The sequence below is a fragment of the Aptenodytes patagonicus genome, chromosome 2, assembly GCF_965638725.1.
Source record: "Aptenodytes patagonicus chromosome 2, bAptPat1.pri.cur, whole genome shotgun sequence".
Lineage (NCBI taxonomy): Eukaryota > Metazoa > Chordata > Aves > Sphenisciformes > Spheniscidae > Aptenodytes > Aptenodytes patagonicus.
The window spans coordinates 68,613,784-68,639,416 of NC_134950.1; the positions used below are offsets into that span (position 1 = coordinate 68,613,784).

Sequence of the window (25,633 nt, forward strand, 5' to 3'; positions counted from 1 at the left end):
GATCCCATCTCACAGGTGTCAACGGAAAGAACTTAACCTGCCTAGGCTGGCAAAACTATGCCCGAGAAGGGGTATTATGGTCACTTACACCTACAGCAGAGGTGAAAACCACTGCAGGAAAACAAAAACAACCAAACAGCAACAAAAAATAACGATGATCATAGCTGGCTGGGAACGCAGATGAGATGGACATGAGGAAGGATGATTATGAAAGGGGAAATGCAGGAGACATTTGTTGCTCATAAGACAGAGCTCAGGAAGTTTACAAATGGGGTATGCCATACACTTGTGAGCACATGACACTAGACACAGTAAGCTAGGGAGATCCCTTCTAATTCAATACATACCCACGTGAGGTCAACAAATTGAAGACCTTGAAGGCAAATCCACCAGGCCCACCCAGCAAGCTAAGGTTTCATTATTAATAAAACCATTATTAATATTTCACCCTTAGGACTACATCCCTAGAACAGGCCTACCAGTCCACTGAGGTTCTCCCCGAGATGGCAAGTTGCTGGAGCATTTCATAACAGGTACGATTCACCGACATTTGGGCATCATACCACTGAAGAGCAGCATACTCGCTTAGAAGGGTGGTGGTAAAGTGCATTGGCAAGTTCGTTTTTCAACCTTTTAGATCCTTCTGACCCTCAAAATAGCACCACCATTCCCTACATCCAGTTCTATTTTTCTACGATTAAGTGGGAGTGGCAATCCTTTTCAATTCCATAAATTAAATCCTGCTTGAAATGGCTTTCATAAATGCCTGTTATAAAAAGTGAAACTGAAACGTTATTAGACATGGAAATGAAAAGCAAAGCAAACTTAATTATCACATGAAAATTAGTATTTTTCCTGACAATTTATTTTCCTTAGGCAAGGGTTTGCATGATGTTTAATTCCCATAATAAAATGTCACAGCTGATTCATTATTTTACATTTGATTAGCATTTATCACATTTTTGGTGCATTCATAGATTGGTTTTGGACTAAAGCCAGAGTGGTTTTGTTTCAGAGTATTACTGAAGTGAATGGACAGAGAACGAGCATTTCTGACCGTACGGGGGTTTTATACCTTTTTGAGACAAGTATTTTGTAACAGGTTTGCTTTAGGTTTAAAGGTTTGGGGTTTTTTGGGCTTTTTCTTTTTAATTTTGTTTGAATATCCACTTGAGTAAATCAAGCCAAAGAAAAGCATTCTCTGAAACACAGGGATTAACTGTTAGCATTATGCAGCAAATACTACAGGCTTCATAATCCATTGGCAGCTTTTCAAACCAAACCTTATTGATCAGACAAGCCCAACTACCCGTCATACTAATGAGCCCCACGACTACAACAGCAGGTTCCCTGCTAGTGCTTCAGGAAATCGTTACCACGCAGGCCTCCTTGCCTGCCATACTGAAGACATACTGCAGCAGTAGCCAGCTAAAATGGAGGGGGGGGGGGGGAAAGGCTGGGAAGGCAGCCCAGGAGCACTCCCTGGGCTTTCTGGAGATCCTGCCTCCATGGAGTATTTTACTCTAGTCTTCAACTGGATGAGTTAAAAGCATTTTTGCTGCTGACAGCCAACCTGACTGACTCTTAATCCAATCTGAAAGAGGCTTTTCATAGCTCGGATGTACAATCAATCAGAGGAATCCATCAGTTTAATATTGCTTATCTGTAAGATGCTCTCCACTCCAAAAGGCAGAGTTGGGAGGAACGGAGGAAGCCCAGTCTCAATCTGAGCCCTCGTGGCAACAGGAACACGCACAAATGATGAACTGAGAGAAATGTTTTGTTCATTTAACAATTTAACTGTTCCCACTCCCTAAATCACTCAATGCCTCCCATAACGTGATAGATTCCTGACTCAAAAAGCCTCAAGGGAAATATTTCATCAGGAACTCTCCAGGGGAAATCTGCATATAATTTCAAGCTTAATCATGCTGCGAAGTACTCTCTTTTTCAAAGAAAAATGCTTGCCTTCCTCTGAAGACATGCACAAGCGTGAGCACAGAGAGGAACCAAGCAAGCAGAAAAAATAATGGATCAAGTATTTTAGCGAGCCACTGTGTAGAGTCAGACCAAAGACAGTTCAGACCCCAAGAGAAGTGATTTTATTAAAAAGAAAGTTGGCACACACCAGACACTACATCCTAATGTGAACTTTAAAAATATTTTTCAATTCACATCGACATCCACCTCAAACATGGGTTAACTAAAATGTAACAGGCTGTTCTGCAGTCAATTCCCAAGCCCTTGTGAAATGACTGTTTCGAGCGGGACTCTATCTAGTATAACATGTTACTGCAGAGCGTAGAAAACGAGAAGTTTTCAGGTGATGGGGCAGGCAATGAAGCTTGTCGTCTGAAGCTTGGCCAGCTTCCCCCGAAGCACCCTAGCTTATCAGGCAGTGTACTCCCTTGACAGGTGCTGCTTCTCTTTCTGAAATAAATTGATTTGACAGGGCAATATTAACAGTGCCCTGAGTTGTTGAGAAAGCTGCGTACAACAGGAGATCTTTGTTCATCTGCCTTGGCTAAGCTCACAGGGGCGGATGTGAAAGGTATTCCTGATTCAGTGACTCCAGGAAAAAAAAAAAAACGAAACAAAAAAAGCAACACCACAAAACCCCCACACAATCACAATAAAACAAAACAAAACCTAGGTTAAAAAAAGAAAAAGCCAAAAAGAAGGAACGGAGTCTGCAGGAGACCAATACATTAGGTGGGCAACAGGGGGAAAAAAAAACCACCAACCACTATGGGGCTAATTTTACATACAGGATAGCAGAACAGGAAGGCAGAAACTTGTTTAAGAATTACAAATGCTTAAGAACATGTATTGTGTCCCACATCTTGATAATGTATTTCCAAAGACTTAGGATTATGAGATGCAGTTAATTGCTGGATCGGAAACAGAGTAACTACAGCATACAAACTTACCGGGCATCTGTTGAAATGTAGCGATTGCCTATATGCAGATTCCTAGGCTGCGCATGCAGTCTGATGCTAAACCTATATTAAAAGTTGACTAAACCAAGCGAAGTTATCTTTATTTGCCACTGGACACAAACACCTGGGTGGCAATCGCCACTGCTCACCTACTGAGCAACAATTTGATCACATGTTTAAATCTGGGTACCAGCAAGATACGGTGCCAGGAGGCAGAGAACTATGGGCTAGAGACAATCCTGCTGTCTCACTAAGTGACAGGCACTTCTGAAAATACTATTCTTTTGTGAGCAAACCAAGGTTTTATGCTCAACAGCTAATGTGCTATCCAGGGGGAGACGGAGCCGTACCTGAAAAACAGCACAGGTCTGGTTCTCTTCTCAGAGCCACCTTACTAACAAAATTCAAAGAAAGGACACGGTGAAATAGCTTTGCTACCCAAGGACCTTTTGTTTCGTCCTCTTGCAACCATAGTAAGCCCTTCTTTCACAGCTCTGCAGCTTCCCCACAGCTATAAGATGTCACCACGGCCGATTCCTCCTCCTCATGGATGCCTCCATCAGACCACGTGCAGGACGGTCAAAGGAACATCCGATGTACAAGTCTCCAAATTCACCTGCCTGCCCCCTCACCAAACAAAAGGACTTGAAAACACAGAAAACCATACACTTCAGAAACTAGCTCTTGTCCCACAAAGCCTGTCTTTTTAAGCAAATTTAGTTTAGGTATCACAAACCAGGATGTGAACTTACAGCATAATGCACAGTAACTGTGGAGATGTTAATTCATGCTAGTTACATGCAGTAATGTGTGAGCTCCCAGCTATAAAATGTCACAAGACACACTGGAAGTGTAAGATGCAGGCACAACGGAGCACCTGCCTGAAGACCAAGTTAGGTTTTCTGGGGGTTTGTGTTTTGGTGTTTGGGTTTTCATTGGGTTTTTTTGATTGTTGAGGTTTTTTGGGTTTGTTTTGGGTTTTTTTTTTTTTTAAGTTTTATATCTTAAGAAAGTTATGGAGGAGACCTTTGAAAAAGAGCTTTAGTCATTTTAGGAGGCATTACATTTATTTATATAATTTCTCTTTTGTTTCTTTGGAATTTGCATTACTTTTCAAGAAAAAAACATTATTTTCATTTCTAAACATTAAACTTGGACACAATGTAGTTTTACAAAACACTAATGGGCTTATACAGAATTTTTTTATCATCCTTAAAGAGGGTAAAAATTATAGCATATTTCTAGTTCAGATGGGATACTATTTACCCTCAGCTGCTTTTTTCCCCAATGTACCTCTAATCTGGAAATCTGAATAAAGACCACAAGTTGAAATCTTACAGGAACTTCAACTCAAAACTCTTCTTTTTAAAAATTTAGTGGTTTTTTTAAGTTTTAATCTCTGCTTAAAGTTAAGCTTCAGCACTGCAACACCACCATTTACTTCAAGACAAACATCCTTGCAGGATTTTTAATTTACATGCATTGACTTGCTATCTTTAATGACTTGTCGTAATTTTCCATAGCATATCAGTGCAGATACAGCATTCCCAACTCTGTTTCACTTATAAGGCTTCTCTGTTTTTGACACACATTAGTATATTACATTATATGCGTCCCAAGGTTCTTGAATTCAAGACTGCTTTTAAAAGCAGCTGACCTTCCCTAGTCTTTGCTCTTGAACATTTTAAACATTGAGTATTTTATTTCTTCAAGGCAGTTATATGCTCAGTATAACTAGAATCTCAACTTCGAGCAGAACTTTCAAATTATCGTTTGCTTTCCCCCTCCAAAATGTTCCAGTGTCACGAACATCAAATATTACAACAACAGAAATTATCATGTATACACTGTTACCTTGTTAAACTCTTCATTCCTGTTGGCGCTATTTCATTTGATACTAGCAGAGCAATTCAATTACAGGAGAGTGAACAATATTACCGACAAACACTATAGGCACAGTTAAAATGAACAAAGACTGAAGCCTCTTCCCTAAGGCTGCAACCATTTATTCTGGAGCCCCATTTATTTCAGCTACAGAGGTATGATTTTAAATAATTGGCTTCAATAAGGCAGAAGTCATTTTAAGTAGAAGTTGCTCCAGAAAAGGCTTCCACATTCAACATATCTTTTAGACAAAATGTGAAGATTAACCTTTACAGCTACGCAAAACGGCATTTAAAGGGACGCTTTTCTTAAGCATTGCTCCTTCAGTGAAAATCACCATTACCTAAAAGTTTCCACAAAAAAAATAACATGGCTTCAGACTTCCACTGTACCAATTACCACTCTCTAGACAAAAAAAGCTCCAAGCAGTATCCATCTCAAAACAGTTTTTGTTATAAACCACTTAAAAGCATTAACCCCTATCAGAAGTGCGTTTGTTTGGCCTTTTCACCAATTACGGTTAGACAGATACTACTAACCGCACTGGTTATATTATAACACACTCCAAAAGTCCAAACTGCCATTTGAAAAAGCCTCAAGTTATTCTTTTCCTATACACAACTTGCTCTTTCTCCAGAAGCACCTCTTTTCTCCTTCCGCACCTCTGGTATGTATATGTTATACTTTAAATTCCCTCTTACGGTTCAATACCATTAGAAATACATACCACTCACTGCACAGTACAGCTTGCTAGTGACAGAGAGCTGGGACTGCCTCCCTCTGGATTTGAAAACAAAGTCGAGCAGCAAGCAATAAAGCCAACAAGCTGTGGCCTCCTACAGATTCACGCCTGGGACCCTTCATCCCTTCCCCTTCTGCTTCCTCAGCACCGTAACCCCAGCTGCTCCTGCCTCACAACCCCTGATACCCCTGCGGGCCAAGTGACAGCACCTGCTGAGCCTGGTCCAGAGTGATGCACGTGCAGGCTGGCCAGCTGGCTGCGGCCAAGCAGGATGCAGAAAACGAGTTACAAACTGCCTTGTGCTAATCTAGAGTGTTTTCTCTTCCACCTGCTCATTTTCATAAAATTTATGGGCAACTAGTATTTGCAACTTTATTCTTTTAGCAGAGAACCAAAAACTAGCCAGTGTTTTAGACAAAACTAGTGGTGGAAGAGAAGAAAGAGGAAGATGGATGGACTAATAATAATAGTCTGATCACTAGTCTCATTTATTCATAGGAAACCAGGCTGTCAAATCATAATTCCATCAGTTCCTTATTTATTTTCATCCACAATAAAGTATTCTTCCATTATGAGGAAAACCCGAATTACAACTACACAATGAGAACTCTTTTAAATGACCAATTCTCAACGTAAAGTAGAGGCCTGAATGCTGCCTGCTCTGCAGCCAACAGAGGGCTGTCCTCACTTACAGGTATTTTAAATTACTACAAATATTTTGCTTAAAATTACAGCATCACCATGAACTTCCTTGTCCAGCAAGGGAAAGCATGAAAGATTCAGCATTCAGAAGCTGTGCCGCTCTACTCAGTTCCGCTAAAAGCATTTTATTATTTCTGTAGCACTTCTTTATTTAAATAAAATAGTTTACTGTCGCAGCTAAAAATATTTTGATTCCGAAATTGTGTCATACCTTGAACTATGTCCACTTGGAAGAAAGCGGTCTCCAAACCTATCTCCCTCAAACTCAGTGCACACAGAGCTACCGTATCATGCTGTCTTTCAAGACATCCTAGAAAAGCCTCATGATTTGCTGGCAGTTTTCTTCTCCCCAGAGGATGCAGCTCTGGGTTTGGGGGGTTTCTGTTGCTGTTTGGTTTATTTTCTTTTGAGAGTAGCTTGTTCAATAGCCGGTGAAAACTACTTGCTCTACAAAAAGTATTCCTGTGCCACTTTTGGCAAATGTTGAACTGAAAGATTTTTCTCAAGCTAGGATTTTTTTTTTTTTTTTTTTTTTTTTTACACTTTTCTTTAAAATGGTCCAGCCTCCAAATCCCAAAGTTTTTATGGACTACAGTCCCCAGAATGTTTTCTTTACAAACTGAACATGAAATAGAATATGGGTCAACATTATTTGAGGTTGGAGAATGGTGCTCCACAAGGAAAAGAGAAACCCCCTAAAACTTAATGAACACAGCACTGTATTAGATATTTAAACAGTCATCTAAAAGCCTAAACATCTGATTTTTTTTTTTAAGTGGACATCCACTGCTCTCCCCTCACCCACCAACCTAGTCACCTTGTTGCAGAAAGCCAACAGGTTGGTTGAGCACAATTTGCACTTCATAAATCCTTGTTGACTCTTCCTGATCACATCCTAGGTGCATCCGATATAACGCAGTTTACTAGAAACTTCCTCTCCACAATCACGAACATAGCTTATGAGGAAAAGCCTCCAATCTCCTTCTCAAGTTCAGAGTTGTAAGCAGCAGTCCAGAACTCCTTGATTAACAGTCTACAAAATGAGGTCGGTCTAGAAAAATCTCATCGCTCTTCACGCACAGATTTTTGATGCGTGGGATTTTTGTTCCCATTCTCTCTTTCATAACTTAATCACCAGAAAAGACTTCAGGCTGACACATAACTGCAGAAGTAGCGCAATGCTCCACAGGATGTCCAAATCCTCTTTCATTACTAACCAAGGGTATCCAGCTCTGTGCTTAACGACTGCCATCCACTTCCGAGAAGCTGAGAGAGCACCTTGTATCTTTCCCAAGAAAAGGTACTTAACAAAAGCAAGTCTCAAGTTTCTGAAAAGTAATGACTCTCCTTGATGGCACCAAAACACTGAAAAGATTGTGGCAGGAGGAGAAGTAAATCAAACTTGCAACCAGGAACCAAAGGCACAAACAAGATACCTACAATCAAACTACTTCACCTTTCCCAAGTGAAAATATTCCTATTGTGTGGTTTCTCAACCAGCTTTGATAGATTTGTGGAAGAGAAGCAAAAAGAGGAAAGAAAGAGGACGTGAGGGGTGGCATTTTCAGAAGCAGGTAAAGTATATATAAATCCTTCAGATGTATGCGATTATGCTAACTCTTTGAGAAACACTTGCAAGTAATCTCTCCGGTGCATTCACAGAGGAACAATCCTGTGTTCTGCACAGGACAGGGACAGAAAACATTCTAGTCTTTCAATACTGAAGAAATGTGTTTTGGTGAGAAAACACATCATTACCGCCCAGAAGAGACAAAGTGAAACAACTCAGGAAAAAAGTTTAGCTGCTCCACAGGTCGACTGACTGAAGGCAGGACATCTAAAGATGTGTGTCAGTCATGGTACCAAATAACAACTTTGCTTAAAATACTATTCAATATGTAATAGCCCACATGCAATATGCGCCTTGGACTATCATTAGTTTCAGTAGATTATCACTTAAACTTTATGATTTGGAAGAGAAAAATCTACTATACTGCTTTCTTGAACCACAAAGATAGCCATGAAAACCCAGAATAAATCATATAACTACAAACTTCTGTTACACTCTTCTTTCTGTATTTATGACAGGATTTCATAAATACTGTCGAATTGGCATGTCATTAAAACATGATTTCACACCTTAAAGTGGTTTATGGTGGGCTAAGCAACAAAAAGAGTTGACCCAGAATGAAGACTAATGTGCACCTGTTCTGAATAAAATCGGGTGGCTCAGATCCCTTTAGAACCAGCAATCACATTAAGCTTTCAGTTCTTATGAGCAGGAACTGAATTCAGAGTGAAGTTTCTAATCCCAGTAAATTTTGATTAAATAAGCATCAGAAGTTATTCTAAATAACCACCAATGCCAACTTAATTTTACTTCCAAGTTCAAATCTCATTTAATGCAAGTGCTTTTTAATTAACAGTGGAATTTACTCTCCAAGAAAACTCTTCATAATTATTATTTTTTACAATTAATTTATTTTTGAAAGCCAAAAATGTATCGCTGGTCTTAATCTTATTAGCATTTAAGAATTTTCCACCAAAGCTTCTACCCACTTTTTCCATGAGTATTGTTTTGCATACTACGTGTCTGAACATTCACCTTTTAAAGCAGCTTCCTTCAAAATATTATCTGATGGCTACAGAAAAACATTGGCTGTTCAACAGCTATTATATTTTTCATCCTTTTTTCAACTCAACTCACAACAAGATTTAGGCATCTGCGGAAAAGGGACAGAGAGCACTCGGAGTTTGTATGCTGTCATTTAGAATTAGTGTTGATGTATTACCTCTGTCACAGCCCAGTGGTGTAAAAACTGGTCCAGATCAGTTAGGTAAAGACGGACAGGTGAAAGCTGTGTCTGGCTAATGTGTGGCTTTCCTCTAATGCCCTGGAGACTAGTCAACTCCTCTCTTGAAAACCCTAGAGAAAAAGAAGCAGTACAACAGCATCACGAAACAAGCCAAGCACTGTTCTACTTCAACAGCATCACTGACAAAAACTGTCTTTTAAATTATGTCTGCATAACATTTTTTTGTTAAAAGCTCTTGCTTGGTATTTTAAATTACATATATCAAAATACAAATTCTGACTTCTGAAAGAAAACAAAAATATTTGAAAAGTCAATGGCATACCCATTTAAACTATAATGTGGTATAAAAACTGTAAGAGGCCCACATTATGCTGCTATTTTCAACGTATGTATCTTTACAAAATGAAAAAAAACGGGTATAATACAAGACAGTTCACTATGTGTTCACAAGAACTCAGTAACCTTCTAACGTAACGTCAGGGTTGAAAAAAAAAAACCTCAAATCATTTGGCTAATTATTTCTAGCCAAGTATTAGATGTTTTAGTAAAACAAGACTACTGCTCAAAAATCAGATCAAGAGAAAAAAAGTGTCTCAGAAAAAAAGTAACAAGTTTAGAATTACTTTCAGGAAGTACTTACTACACCATTTATTCTAAATTAAATCCAGCAACTGACTATCAAAACAAATTTCATTTTGTTAATTCTGAATTATGACATTCACGTGGATTACCTATAAGGGTTGAAAACAAGAAGCTGAAATAGTCCACATCATTCACTGAATTATCCTGCACTTGGCACTTCCAGCCTGCAAAGGACGATCTACACAAAACCAATAGCAGAGAGTTTATTAAAAACCATATAATTAAGAATGTACAACCTACCTGCAAAATACAATCAATTAGCATGACTAAATTGTTAATTTTAGCATTCCTGTTTCTAACTGCTGCTGTTAAGAGTAGCATTTTAAACAGCTTCAAAACCAGAACTTGCTCTTTTCAAGACAAGCAATATTGAACTTTGTACCCCTACATAGGCTTAGGTTGTTAAGTCGATTAAATTACTGAGATAGCAACTTTTCATAAATACCGGTATAATCTTTAATATAGTGATGACAGCCAACACACAGTAAATTAAATTAGTTTTATTTCCCTTATTTAGTAAAAGTCACTATGTTACAAAGTTGGGCTGTATTTTTCATTATATCCACCAGTTTTGATACAGCTTTTTACATTAACAATAGATCCCATTTAAAAGCAGTTTCAGCATCTATTTTAAGCTATTGAACACAGAACTAAATTAAAAACTTGCTTTGAGATTTAGAACATATAAAGGAGCAATATGCAAAGACGGGAGCAAACCCGTTATCAAAGCTGCCCGACACTTCCCTTTTTAGGGACAATCTGTAAAAGCGTGCGCCAGCCTACTTTTGTTTCTCAAATTAGAAGCCATACGTGCTTGTGGAAACTCGGAGCAAACTGAGACACCACTGATCACCTAGCAGTAGCATCTTGCCCGTGTATCGGTGCAGAACCAAGAGAAAGCCAGGAGCTGGGAACAAGTACATCTCACACATGCTTTCTTCAAAAGGCTGCAGCTCAGACCTACATCACATTACGCAAAACGCATGTTATTCAAATTTACTTGTATGCTGCTCTTGGCACTTGCGCTGCGGACTATGGATCTTTGCTGTAAGAGATTACTGCTTTCTGCTCTTACAATCTTGCAAAATTTCAGAGCTTCTGAATGCAATTTTCCAAGCCAACTATCTGCCTCAGATCACTTTTTTCCTAATTTCTCTTCTCTAACAGCCAAAATGACTTAGCTCATGGGTAACAAAATTCTGGAAAGCTTGTTTTTCAGAAGTTTTTTACAGCTCCATGTTTTGGGATCAAAAATACCAAATTTGGAATAACTGTGTCAGGCGTGTACATTTTGCCGCCCCATGAAAATCCATCCACAACATTTCAGCATCCACTAAAATGACAGCTAGAATATGCATGTGTCTGGAGCAACTCAGAAAAAAAAAGAAAGGAATTTCAGACTTTCTTTAAAGAAAAAAATTCAGGATTTCATCAGACTACCATGTAGGATAATTAATGGGGGGGGGGGGGGGGCCGGGGGAGAAAATCACAGCTAGGTGAGAGAGAACAAAGAAAGGCTTTATTAAATAAAGCTCCCACTTCACATTGCATCCTTAATGGCAAATCCTTATTTCCAGGCATATTTCAGGCGACCTAGCAACTTTGCAGTGCAGGCAGCTCTGCATGGTCCCTTCTGGTTCCTAGGTGGCCTTCAGTCCTCCTCTGAGGCCTGGCTCGCTGCTTCTTTTTATTAACCTGTAGTCGTCTCAATCTCTCTGCAATTCGGCTGCCAACACCGAGTTCTCCAGAGACAAACCCCTTGGCCATGGCCAGTAGTCTTCGCCCAGGAGAAGGAAGAATTTCCTTCCTCCTTCCAAGGAGGTCCCAGTCCAATTCGTTACAGCATCTAAGAGATTTCAGACATACTCAACGAAATCAGCAAGAGGTCTTGCAACCTATTTCCCCAGAGAGTCTGCATAAGATGAATATTCACATGGGAATTAGATCCATATACCAGAAGAGAATATATACCATATACCATGAAGCCCATGTCCTGTTCAGCACAGGGGAAGAAGCTGCCTGACTCCCATGCAGAGGGACCATGCGTCAGGCTTGAGGTCACTTATTATACCAAAATAAGCACTGGGGAGCAGGAAGAAAGATTCAGGTAATTAAGGACTTACTGGACACAGAAATCCAAACTGTGATGCAATCACTGAGTAAAATGGTGGGAATGCAAGAGGTTGGAAGAGATACATCAGATGACAAGCTGCAAAGGGAATCGGGGAAATGCGAAAATAAAAAAAAAATCTCGGGCAGGAAGACAGAAAACATGGAAAGAACTTGTGATAAGCCCGAATTCAGGGAGTAGGGACTTGCGTGACAAAGCTAGTCAGAATCTGGTTTAAAATAATATAAAATGTAAAAATATTTTTCCATGCAAGAGGTAGCAGATGTGTCGAATTCCTCGTAATAGGACCAGTGGATGCAAGAATTTTACATGAACTCCAGAAGAGACTGAAGAAAAACTCAGACTCACTGCAGACTAGTAAACACATAAACTGCAATAGGTTCAGGAGATCCCTGGACATGAAGAATGATTCTGAAGTTCATTGCTAAATGTCTGGAAGTTTTTCAAACACTTCAGCAGTTTTGGTTTTCTACCCATATTTGACTATCTGCACAATCGCAAAACAGGACAAGCATTTTAAGCACCCTAACGGCATGCCAAGCTAAGTGCCACTGACATAGACGTAAGAGGAAGCAGAGAGAATCACTGCTGTTCCGCCCTGGGAACATGGAGGCAGAGTAAGACACAAACCCTTGACAGAACTTAAATGGTTTTAAGACTCGTCTACAAGCAGAGCTACACTGCGACATGCACACACAAAACCAAGACCCCTAAATTCAGTTGCAGTTTACTTTTTTAAAAAAAGTGAAAGCTATTACATACATAAAAGAAGCCTCAATGTTAAAAGAGCATTAAGGTTAAAAATAATCTAGCATTCAATTTAGAAAGGGACAGAGAAAGTTGCCTATAATCTTCAGCTTGGCCTCTTTGTGCATATGCCTTAGAGTATGATAATATTATGTGTCATACTTTCTCTCTAAAAAAAAAAAATCTATGCCTCGTTCAAATCATGGATTAATGGATCGATCAGGATTATGCAATGAAGGATAACACAGCCTGACTTGTTCCTGGTTTATTTATTGCATCATCTCTAACGTGCACAGCATATGAGGCATGAGATGGTTAAAAAAGCAGAAGAAAGGATTAGCTCACAAATTCAGGTAAACAAATAGGTTTTGAGCATTATACCGGATCACCCTCCTATCTGTATTGCAGGGGTTCTATGAGATGCTAGATAAATACTTTTTAAGATTGGAGGACAGGAAGTCAGTGGTAACACATTTCTCCAAGTATCATCAGATGAGGTATTAATTTACTTTTAGAATAGAAAAAACCCACATTATTCATAGTGGAGGCTTCTCTCATCCCTTCTTTCTGCTAGTTATCACTAGCCTTGCAACAGCTCAACAGTGAGTAAAAGACTAAAAGGGCAGTAACAGCTGTGCAGCGATACAGCTTCATATACCTTAAAGAGCAGCACATAGACCCGTCTGATCTCTACTGCTCCACTTGCACTTACAGTGAAATTGAAGTCAATCCTTTGCTTTCAAGATAGAAAGTGCTAAATATTCTGAAAAATCAGTGCCCAAATGTTTCATGCTGAATTCCTAAAGTTAGCAGGTACTTCTATGTACTTCTGTCTACACCTTTGCCTTGCCTCAGTTCCTCATCTGTAAGTTGGGAAAAATACCACCTCCTTATCTCCTACACCCGTGAAAATACTTGAGCACAAGACAAAATTCCATGGATGGGGGGAATCGCTTTGTTTTCCAAGTGGGACATAATACAATAGACAAAACATGGAGCCTTCTACTGAAACAACAGGGACAAAGCATAACAGTAGGCAAACGCTCCTCCAGCGAGCATGATGCACTCAATACAGAACGTAGGATGGAAAAATAACATGAGACCATGTAACCAAAGACTAGATAAAGATCTCTCAGATGTATCATAACAAATTAAGGCCAAGACCAATGTCTTTCTAATATTATAAATACAAGCAGAACAGCATTACAGCACAGGAGAAGTTTGTTTAAATACAAGTCTAACCAGCTCTCAATGCCTCAATTATGTTAGAACCCAAATGTCTATAATGTAGTTAAAGCTGCTCAATTTTGAGGTTCACGTTAAAGGAAATCAGAAACAAGATAAAGAACACAGAACAAAATAAATTAATTCTTGAACGGATGTTGATATACTACAAATACATTGCAAATTATTTAAAAAAATGTTAGTTTAAGATATTAAGACTACCATGGATAATTAAGAACTATATGCACTTTTAAAATGTTTTCAAGATGCTTGTAAATTACGTTAGGCATTTAACTAAGAAAAAAATCTGATTTATAGGTAGAAGAGAGTTAATAAGCATATTATAACCTCCCTTTTTTGAATACACTTCTACTACAATGGGAACCTGTTATCAAATTGCATATGAGTGAGACCTCTCCAGTCAGCTAGTCCAAACCCACATTAACTGTGATGAATTACGTGTTGTAATTTCCATAAGGTTACCTGCTCTCCATAAGGTTACCTGCTCTCTCTCTACTGAGGTTTATAATTGCACCTTTAGGTAACCTGCTCTGTACGCCAAATGTTATTAAAAGAAAAGCTGAATCTAATTAACTTAAAAATCACTGCTTCTCTTGCCATTAGCGTAGCAAATATTTCTCAGTCACAGCAACTGTGCAATGCATTCCTTTTATCACTTGCTGCTAACTTTTAACTCCAGACAGACCTCTCTCTCTCTACTTTTGTTCACACTGTTGTTATTTTCAGGTTGGGCTATATCACACAGTTGCAACATAAAACAAATGCAGTTTGTGCACAAGTGGTTATTTCTCAACTACAGACTATTATCTTTGTGCTTCCTGACCTAAACTAGCTACCAATTGATTTCTGGTTCAGGTTTAAGGTGTCGGTTTTGACTTATGTAGTCATAAGGAGTCTTTGGGTAATTTAGAGTTCTTTGGTAGAAGAACTCTGATGAACCTTGCTGCAACCATTTCAGAAATTACCGTTCTGCTTGTCCTCCTGTAAAACACACTGCTCAAACTCCAACTCAGACAGCAACGCACCTATCAAGCACAGCAAATTTTGCTTAGAATTTGGTTTGGGTTTTTGATTTTTTTTGTTGTTGTTCAGCAATAAATTGAAAAAAGTGTAACAAATCTCAAAAACTCCTGAGTTCAGTCTTCAAGTATTTTTAAAGGAAAAAAAAAAAAAAAAACAAATGCAAGATTCACAGTTCTTCTGAGGCACTGATACTCTCACCCTTTTGTTCATAAATGCGAGGGTTAGAGAACTCAAGAAGTGTAAGATCAAGGGTCTGGGTTTTCTGTTCAAGGAAACTAAAATCCAATTCTTTCACCTTCCAGGAAAGTGCTTCCACCGCCATAACAGAGAATATTCCAGCGCAGGGTGTTCCTGAAGCTTTACAGAATTAAACATTTGCAAGAGAATAGCCTGAGAAACCTCACTTAACTTATGACTGTGGTAGGTGATCCCATTTTAAATTTATTTTATCAACCATTGATCACAGATTTAAACCAAGGCCTCCCACAATTGTATAACAATAGGTTATAAAATCATTCTAAAAGGAGTTTCCCCTCTATTTCTTCCAATGATACTTCTGTTCCACACAGAACACGTAAATATTCATAGGCACAGCCACCGGCCGATTCACTCATTTCCTGAAAAAAAACTAACTGCATTCCAGGCCTCAACTCCGTGAAAATTTAATATAATTAATATAATTTATTTATATATTATTAAATTAAGTGCACCACCTCAAAATAGTTCAGTGACTAGTCACTGTGTTAGGAAACAGGAAGTCAGCCTCCCCTTCAGATCAAGGCAGCAAACCCAGATTTTCTGCATCCTCAGCAAGTGCTTTAACCACTGAGATACTAATAATAAATTGTCCTTCAAACACACCAGGAGCAGAAAACTTCCCAAGATTCTGTACACCCAGCAGACAATCAGTGCATGAGGGTGGCACTCAGGCAACATAAGGCTATAGGACAGAAGCTACAGGAATTCTGCCCATCTCTGATGATCTGAGAAGTAACTGTGCTGGTTCCCATCCCAGAACGACTCTTCAAGACGACCTGTTGTAACTTCAAGCAGCTGCACAAAATATTATGGAACCCAGCAAAACAGAAGGGAATTACCAGGATGAGACGGCATTCACCATGCAAAGGAGCTCCGAGGGAAGGCAAAGGATGAACTGAACCACTTGCAGCTCTGAGCAACCTGCCATCCACAAACTTCCCTGACACAGGCTGTGGAGTGGCAAATGTGGTGATGTTTTGGCGGGATTTTTTGTTTGTTTTTAAAACTAAGTTCCACATAACTAAGGTCTGTAACTTTAATGCCTGCACTAGGTAAATTAATATACACTATAACGATGGATAAAATTAGCTGACACATGAATACCTATGTCATGCTTGGGAACAGACAGAATGGTTTCTGAAAAAAGAATTTTCGCCTTACATATATCTCTTAGAAATTTTCTTAAGGGGTAGGTGCACATGACTATGGAAGATCCTATAATAGGAAAAAAGAATTCCAGAAAACTAAGCAGTCACAGTGTAGGAACGAAGATCCTTACATCAAGAGATAATTGGTTTAAAGGTAGGAAACGGTGGGTAGAACTAACTGATCAGCTCATACAGTGGAAGACAGACATCACTGGAGGTTCACGAGATCTGTGCTGGCACTGGGCTGTACAGCTGTTCAGGAACAGCCCAGAAAGAGGGATGACAAAGTCCACTAACAACATTCACATTATTTAGTATACCAAAGTACTTAGTATAGCAGCATGCAGCTAATCAAGTCTACCTTTTTTTTTCTTGCCAAAGCTATTCAGTCAGTTTGTCTACCTACAGTCTGAAGATGACACACCACCACCCTCCTGTTGCACATTCTGTTGTTCTGCAGCTCATCAGGATACAGCTGAGCAGCTCTATTTGCCTATCCAGGAGTTCAGTTAAGGCCTTGGAAATATGAGAAGCAGAGTAAAGTGGTTCTTCCACAATAGCCAGAATAATCATACTGCAACAAAGGATCATAAAGAAGTTGTTTCCACTGCATGAAACAGGGCTGAGTTTTCCACACAACCCAGGACCACAGATGCGTAGGACAATACCCCTTATCACTTGTGAATCTTCCACCAGGTACCGTGTAGACAAAAAGTCTTTACCGATCCACAGAAAGGGGGTAAAGAAAAGGTTTCCTCTTTCTTTCGGCTTCCTATTTTTATGACCTGTGCCATCTATGACCTCTCAACACAGCGAGTCTAATATCAGCCCAGAGAGTTTATCTATCAAAACAAAACTGTTCAGCTACTGATCAGTACTCATCAGGAGCAGCCGACTTCCACAGAGATACTGCAACATCCTTCTCTAGAGCTAAGAGGACTCCATTCAAATTCTTCAGCATACTGCTCAGGGGTCACTGCCCAAGCCCAGAAACACTGCTCTGCTGAATAAAACCACGCTAGACAACACTGTACAGATACGTCTTCTAGCCAGCCTCCTCACAGAATTGTTACGAACGTCTCATGTTTTACATAGACACCTAGCTGTGTAACTAGTAGCAGCGCTGTCTGACAAGCATTTAAAATGGTGCTTACATGTAAAAACACCTGTCAAATATGAGGTAGTGGAACAATTATGGAATTAGCTATTCTGGAGAGCTTGGCAAGTATGTTACAATACATCCCAAACACTCCCATGTTCTCATTCTCATGAACTGTGTGTGTATGAACAATATACACTGGAAGGAGCAAATCCACGTGCAAGTACCATACTATGACTGTTGTACCTTTATGGAAGAAAAATATAAAACATTTTCCCCCAGTGTAGGCATGTACTTGCACTACTGTAAAATATGTTCTATTACAACACTAAAAAGCCCTGTGCCAATATTTATCTCAGCTTTGGCATAGTTTATTCCTGTTTAGCTTTAATGAAAAATAACTGCTTGCAACTGCAATAAAGTATAAACTCAGGTTCCTGCATCAACTTAAATTAGTTTCGTGTTACATTGTTAACGAGGATCAGCACTCTCAGTTTTCATAGCAGTTCTTGAAGAGACAGGAAACCAATACTGTCACAAACTGATGTTGAAATCTTTAAAAAAAAAATAAATAAAAATTGAATCTTCGAATACTTCTCCAACCCTGTACCCATATCTCATCATTCACACCAACTTAGCTCCAGGTAGCACAGGTCCTGAACATAAACTCTGAGAGCAGGTGAAGAGTTTTTATTTTCCTTTTCCTCTAACAGGTTACCACATGTAGGCAATGGTTTGTTAGTGTGAGTTTTGTTTTAACTTTCATTATCTCTTTTGAAGGATCAAGTGTTTCCATTTGAAGATGTGGCAAAATACAACAAACATCTGCAAGGAATTACCAGGGATTTAGGGAAAAGTATGAACCCTATTTTAAGAAAACGACAATTTGAGCTACGCATTGTTAAAAGTAAGCCTGTCAGCTACTCGTTTGCTCCATGGTTGCAAAAGTTGTCTGAAGAAAATAATTGCTTACACATTATAAACGAGAGCACAAATCAGAAGAAACATTCACTAATGAGCAAATGGCATTTACTGACTGGTGCAATTGTAAGCGCAGCAACATAATTCTTTTCCCCTTGGTTAGGAATATCAAAATACAACCAACCACCTGGGGACAAATTTAGAGGGCCATGTCCTTAAACACAAGGTTAGCCTTCTCCCTCTTTCAAGTCCTAGACCTTTACAGAACAGCGAGCAAGGAAAAGGAAATTTGCTGACCGGATGTGGTTGAAGGAATGCACCGTAACCCAACCCAGGATCCGATTCTCAAGAACCTATGGATCCTTTCTGATCTTGCAGCAAGGAAAACAGATCAATCTTTTACCCTTCATCCTCAGTGGCACCCAGTCAGGGAAATGCCAGCATTTTGAAAGCACACTCTTCTTCTTAGTTTATATTCAACAGTGCCTTAGGCATTTTTGTTACCTTTTTAATACTATCCTCTTCATTTTTGTTTCTAAATTGAGGGGTGTGAAAATATAGCCAGAAAAAGCACTTCACAGTGAACACAGACCTTACTATTCTTGCATTTTTCTTAGCAACCCATTCATAATTACTACACCTTCCTATACATGTATGCTTTTCGACTTACTCTCCAAGGTGCATTGAGTTGACTTTCCATTGTACCATTTGTAATGACTTGAAAGTGTTTTTTCTCTCTTTTTTTTTAAATAAGAGCTTAGCTTATTTTGGTAAAATTTTAATTTTATGTCTGTCTTCCTTTTTTAAAAAAAATATACTGTTCTGAAACCTTTTCTACATTTTGTTTGTATGAGAAGTACTGTATTCAATTGCTCTATCAGTGTTGTTATTCACAATAATGGGTTACAATATCCTCTCCGGGTTCTCTCCAGCTTGCAAATACTTTTTGGGAATATGGTGTTTTTCTTTTTCTTGTCTACAATAATGCATTCCATAAGTCTTCAATGAAGTAGTATATAGGCTCTTTGTTACCTACGTTTTGCATTCTCACTGTTCCTCCTCAAGCTATACTGTCAAAGGTTGCAGATCACATAACTAGGATGACTAAATAGAGTAAAAGTACTATTTACTTACAAAGGAAATATCTATAGAAAATTTTGAACTCTATTATGACCCTAAAACATCTCTGGGTAATATATCTGGAGACACAGAATTTTACACCTTATACCAAACAGACATTAAAACGTCCATCCCAGTTCTTTCTAAACACCAGATTCCTGAGGACAGCAGGAACCAACAAGCATGCCTGGCTGCTTGATGAGATGCCAGCTGAGCTCCCTCATTAGCAACAGAATATTTTAAAGGCACTACCTCTTAAGAAAAGAGTCCATTCACAGTGACGACAAGCAGAATGCAAGTTACTCCCAGAGTTATCTCGAACCTGTGAAGACTAGGAACTCCACACAATTTGTGTCTCACTGGGAGAGAGCACTCAGCTTTTATTTATATGGTCCTCACCCTTCTCCTTTTCCACAGCAACAGAAACAACTCTTTGCGAGACCCCAGCAGGGAAAGAGCCCCACAAGAATAAGAAATGGCTGAAGCCACTGGAGATCTCATTTATGGACACTCTACTTCAAGAGAGAAATGCCATAAATTAACTCCCATTGTTTTTTTATCTAGGCAGTGAAATATTATCTGTCCAATTCTCTATTACAGTGAAATAATTTCCAGACACACTGTTCCAATGGATAAAAAGTTCTAAAAAAATCATAACTATTATGCATAAGGCACATAAACAAATTACATCTATGTAATTATGCTGAATAAAGGCACATAAATAAATTGCGTTTATGTAATTACACTGAATAGGTTTTCCTTATTTGTACCTCAAGACATCTTAAGAGGAGACAGAGAACTTTTCCCTTAAAGTCAGCAATTTAACTTCCTAGTTTATATATTTGATCACAATCTCATAATCTGCATTTCTTAATCCATATTTCATAGAGTAGAATACATTACAGTAAGTACTCAGATTATATATTAATCACCTTAAGTATCCCACCTTATACAAAAGGGAAGGAAAAGAGAGAAATGTGTTTGCAAGAATATCTGCCATTCAATCATCACAAAGTCACTAAGAAGGAGCAAACAAAAACATGGAGCCTAACAAATGGTGACAAATGGTGTTCCTTTGCAACTGTTACAGTACAGATTTTGGTATGTAAACAGCAGACCTCCTTTTTGTCAGACAAACAAGCCAATCTACCATATACAAGAAGGTGAGTTTACAACATTTAATACTTTTCCATATTTGACGAAAAGATTTGCCTCAAGCCAGTCTTCCAAAAGTACTCAAAAAATAAGCCTGCGCCTCACTAGTCCTTTAAAAACCATTCTGAAGTAGCCCATCTGCCCGACAAATGTAGAAAGTAGGCGTAGAGGGATTACACCAAAAATTCTTTCCAGCTCTACCTACAGTACTGCTAAAGTTTATGACCTTAGTCCCTACTAGACCATCAACCATTAATAGATTTCTCCACTTCCTGGAGAGAATTGTCTACCTGTCCATATCCACATCCTCAAGGAATCACCAGAACTCCACCGTCAGATGAAGCCAAGACTGGAATATCAAACCAAAGGTCCACTCATGCCAAATGTTACATATTCCCACCCAACACTTGAACCATTCATCTTTAATAAGCAGAGAACTACTATTTGATTATTTACCAGTTATTCCAATAAATCATGAATTAAAAATAAATATTCGAGTTAATTCTTTTAGAAATGTGGCACACTGCATCAAGACAAATGGTTCATCTCAATATATCAATCTAAGTAGTAGCACCTGAAGACCACAGAAAAATCCATCCAGTTGATTCGATGCAAAGACTTTCTAAAATACTTCCCACACCCTTCCATTTGTCTCTGTAAATTTAAGCTCATCAGAGGCTTAAATCAGAGGCCGACTCAGAGAACTCATCTCCTTCCAAGAAGCCGCTACCTCTCACTTCTCTCAGTGTGAAGTCACAGATTGTTCACTCATGTTGCTCTACACCTCTCCTCACCTGTTTGTGTATGAACAGGAGTGGGCAGAAAGATTTATACCCCAAAACCCTGGCACACTTCCATCTCTTGGAACCCTACCTGCTGGGATTTATTGAAGTTACTTACATCTCAGGTCCCACACAGTAGGCACAAGGCAGGCATTGGAGAAGAACAGCAGCGAATTAAGCCAAGACAACACCTTCTGTCCTTCAGTTTCACCTGAAACTCACCAGCTGTAGCTGTCCCAGTGACCCAAACAGCAGCAAGGTCTGTTTGTTGGCACAGAGATCAAATAGCATAAATCTGGCCATGTTCATACCAGCATCCAAAATGGGGTGGCTGCATTTCAGCTTTCTTTTCAGAACAGTCCTTGGCCTGTGCTAACTGGTAAAACTTCAGTGAATATAGATCAAAAGCATGACAGGAATCATCCTAATATTTTAATAGTATAGATAATCACCCTCCCAGGCTCAGAAACCTTCCCATTATATATGGAAATACTGTCAACATCATCTTCATTCTCAGCACACGGAGCCCACCATGGCTCACTTCATGGGCTCCTGCAGACCACCTGGCTATTCATTTCACCATTGCAAAAATAAGAAGTGGAAACTATTGAATGTCTTCAAAATTCATTTCTAATCAATAAAAAATTCTAAAAGTTAACACACAATAATTATAATTTAATGTTAGCACCTGATATCATCACAGCGCTGTGGTTTAAGCCATCTGGGTACATTTACTATCTACTTTTATAGTTTACACACACACAAAAGCTATGAGTTCCTTGAGTTTATAATGATTGCTCCTGGAATAACTGCAACAGTCTTATTATCATCCATATGTACTCTCATCAAATCCACCTTAACGTAGCTTCTCCCTGGCAAATATACATGGGTATGTATGTGCATTCTCAAATGCATGTAAAAATGTACACGCTGTGCCAGTCAAGAATAATGTGGAAATAAAGGCTTTTAAAGAAATTAAGAACAATTACCAAATACAGCAGTGAGCCTCTGACACTCCTGAATGCAATCTATTTAAAGCATGACAGATAAGCAGGTGGCATAGAAGAAAAGAAATTTATAAAAACTCCCCCCCTCACCAAATGGAACATGAATGTACTGGAAGAAAAACAGTGCCATCTACTGACAACATTGGTTTTACTCATAAATGATGTCTCCTGATGGACTGATTTGTATCAGTTTCTCTATGCAAAACTATTATAACCTAAAACTACAGAAAGTGTGTCCATTGAACCAGATTGTGGCACAGAACTGTGAAATTATATACATTTTGTTATAGTACCGTTCATTTCAAAAACTTGCATGTTTAACTCCAAGCATCACAAGAGCTGTAAACGATTACCGGAAGTTACCCAGTCCCTCTACTTCCTTCAAGGCTTTACATCTGCCATCCATGATAGACTTTCGTCCAGCCTGATTTTAAGTATCTCCAGCGAAGTATATTTATACCCCTGTCCTACACAGCCCATTCCAGTATGTATCTCTGCTTTTAGAAAATTTTGCTATCGCTCAAACCAAACGTTTTTCCGACATTTAAGGTCTATATTTCTAATCCTGCTAAAACTGCGTTCTCCCATTCCTTTTCAACAGCCTTTTACACACATGGTTCCTCCTCCTTCCCAGCCTTATTTTGCCTAACAATGCCAATTTGTCAGTCATTCCCCATTATCACAATTTACAGACTATCGTTCTTTGTCCGCTCTCCTTTAAACTCAATCCAGTTTGTCCACATCATTATCTAAAGGCAAGCCACAAAACCGGACACAATAATCCAGCCTGGCTTTTCTGATAAGAGATGGAAAATTAATTCATGTCTCCTACGTGCAATGACAGGTTATGAAGCTCGTAAAGCCCGGCTAAGGTTCATATCTATAAAACCTACTACTGTTTCCTTAACTGTACAACTTCTTTTCCAGGGAAAAAGATATATCAGACCCTTCTGTTCTTGAGAAGTTAATATTAATTGTTACTTATCTCCCTATCTTCACATGCTTAACTTGCCAAAGCAACTTTTTTCTTTTTTGGACATCCCCTTCGGCAGCCACTAACATTTCTGACATCATCTTGGTTCTCTAATTCTTTAAGGCATCCTAGGATGACGTTTTTAGGATAAAAAAGTCTACGGTCATGACGATAAAGAAAAAAAAAAAAAACACTGTAGTCTTTCACAAAATAGATTTTACCTATGTATTAAGAAGCTGAGCCACAGCTAAAAAAATGTGTCATCGATAAGACCTTTAAAACTTGTACAACTTTTAACTTGGCTATATAAGTGAGAATGTATTTTCAATGCTGTTGCATTCACTTGTCTATAAAAGATTCGTTTTAATCTTTCCAAGGACTTGCATTATTGTCAGATGTTTCTGAAGAAAACTGATCAAGTTCCTGTTTTTAACACGGATTGCTCTCAGTGAAGGGGGAACAGCCTTATCAAAGAAAAACAACGCTCAATCAAGAGTATTATCTCTTTTCCAAGTTTCATCAGAACTTGCAATCCTCGATAAACGAGGACTGTTAGGGCTTATCAATACAAGAAACTGCACTAGTATAACTACATCAGTACTTTTTTTTTCCCCCCCATCTAGTTATTTCAGATTGACTTCTTGGGTAGATAATCCACATTCTTTGAATCCAACTTAGTTTAAAACTTGTTCCAAATGCCATAAACTAACATCAAAGACTTTCTTTGCACCTCTGAAAAATGAGAAGTTGCTCCTCCTCCTCTGTTGTCAGGATGTAACCTACTCTTTGGTAAGAACACCACCCTCTGGCTGCCTCTTGCATCTTCTGCCAAAAGGATCAAATGCCCACAGCCCACCTGCAACTTTCTGATAATCTTCAGAAAACAGTTATACTATTACTATAAAAATCTCCCATGCTGAAAATCCAATAAGATCTAACAACAAAATAAGCACCTCAATGCTTTTTAGTGACTTTAGTTCTTACAATGACTGTCTTTGAATTATGCGTGTTATGGTTTACCACTGAATTTCCAGTATATTGCAGAGAACTTTTCTTTTTTAAAAATAAAATTTGAGGTCCACCTTCCCAAAACTAGACAGAATTTCATTTTTATAGTGGTAATGCATTATATATAGGATATTATAAATTTCATCACTATCACTTCATACATTAGTCACCTTATTCACATGTTATACAGCTAATGCGAACAGGTCTGTATTTGACAGTACATTGTGTTGTATCATATTTTAATAAAAAGATGTTTAAGCTCCAAAAAGCATTAAGGAAAAAAAAAAATTCACTTTAAGCGTAATTCATACAAGCTTAATTCCTGTTTATTTAACCAAGATCCAACAATATTGAGCAATGGAGAAAAGCAAGTGTATTTTTTCAGAAGCAGCAAAGCAAAGATAGCCTTGTGAAGTCCCAGCAGGCCTTCCACTCACTTCAGTGGAACAGCAGCCTCTCTCCCTGACTTCACAGGCAAACTTACCCTCTTTCAAGCCAGGAGAAAACCAACAAGAGCGTGAATAATTTCTGACAAGACACTTGCCTAGCAACTATGAACTGGCTATTTAAGCGTGGTAATTATAGGAAGAGTGAGTTTTAAAAATTTGAAACAGAGCAGAGCATGAGAATACACACTGGTTGGTCATTTTTCACTACAAAATGTCAGGTCAAAATATTTAGGAGAAAAAGCTGCAATCGGTGGCAGAAGAAAGACCACTGGTGATGGCGTTCTGGGTAGAGGGTGCTCAATAACGTGTAGCCTTACAGGTAACTGATATGATTTTGTTATCAAGCACTGGAGAAAATCAGTCAGTGTAAAGACGGAGTCGAAGCGAAAGGCTCAGAGTAAAGCTTGACGGAAGCACTAACTTTCCTCCCGATGCCAATTCTTGAGCACTATATTGATTTTTTTTTTTTTTTTTTTTTTTGGTGCAAACCAGTAACAAAGTTCCCACTTAATGAATAAGCGTTCACGCTTCCCCCCCCCCCCCCCCCGCCAGCCAACTGAAGCGCACGTTCGCCGTCGTACCTCATGTGCAGTATCCCGATGAGGGTCGCCGCCAGCTCGGAGGACATCCTGCCCATGATGCAGCAGCGGCTGAGGCAGGCGAGCAGGCTGGCCGGCAGGCAGGGCAGGAAGTACACCAGCTGCACCAGCCGCCGCTGGGCCTCCGCCGGCAGCAGGACCAGGGTGCCATCTAGCGGATCTACGGCACACGGACAGGGAATCACAACGCTGGCATCCCCGCCGTTTTTAAAGACGCAAACACCCGTTGCGCTTTGTCACAATG

The 25,633-nt window shown here is 39.1% G+C and overlaps 1 protein-coding gene across 5 annotated transcripts in view; it reads right to left on the reverse strand.

Moving 5' to 3' along the window:
• Positions 1-25,633, reverse strand: part of TEX10 (testis expressed 10) — a 61,843-nt gene that overhangs the window by 7,771 nt on the left and 28,439 nt on the right. For all 5 annotated transcript variants that reach the window (XM_076330151.1, XM_076330148.1, XM_076330150.1 and 2 more), the window contains 3 exons: positions 25,372-25,549; positions 9,815-9,903; positions 9,060-9,193 (listed from right to left, as the gene is read on the reverse strand). In XM_076330151.1, coding sequence (XP_076186266.1) covers positions 9,060-9,193; positions 9,815-9,903; positions 25,372-25,549 — 401 coding nt within the window. The remainder of the gene's footprint in view (positions 1-9,059; positions 9,194-9,814; positions 9,904-25,371; positions 25,550-25,633) is intronic.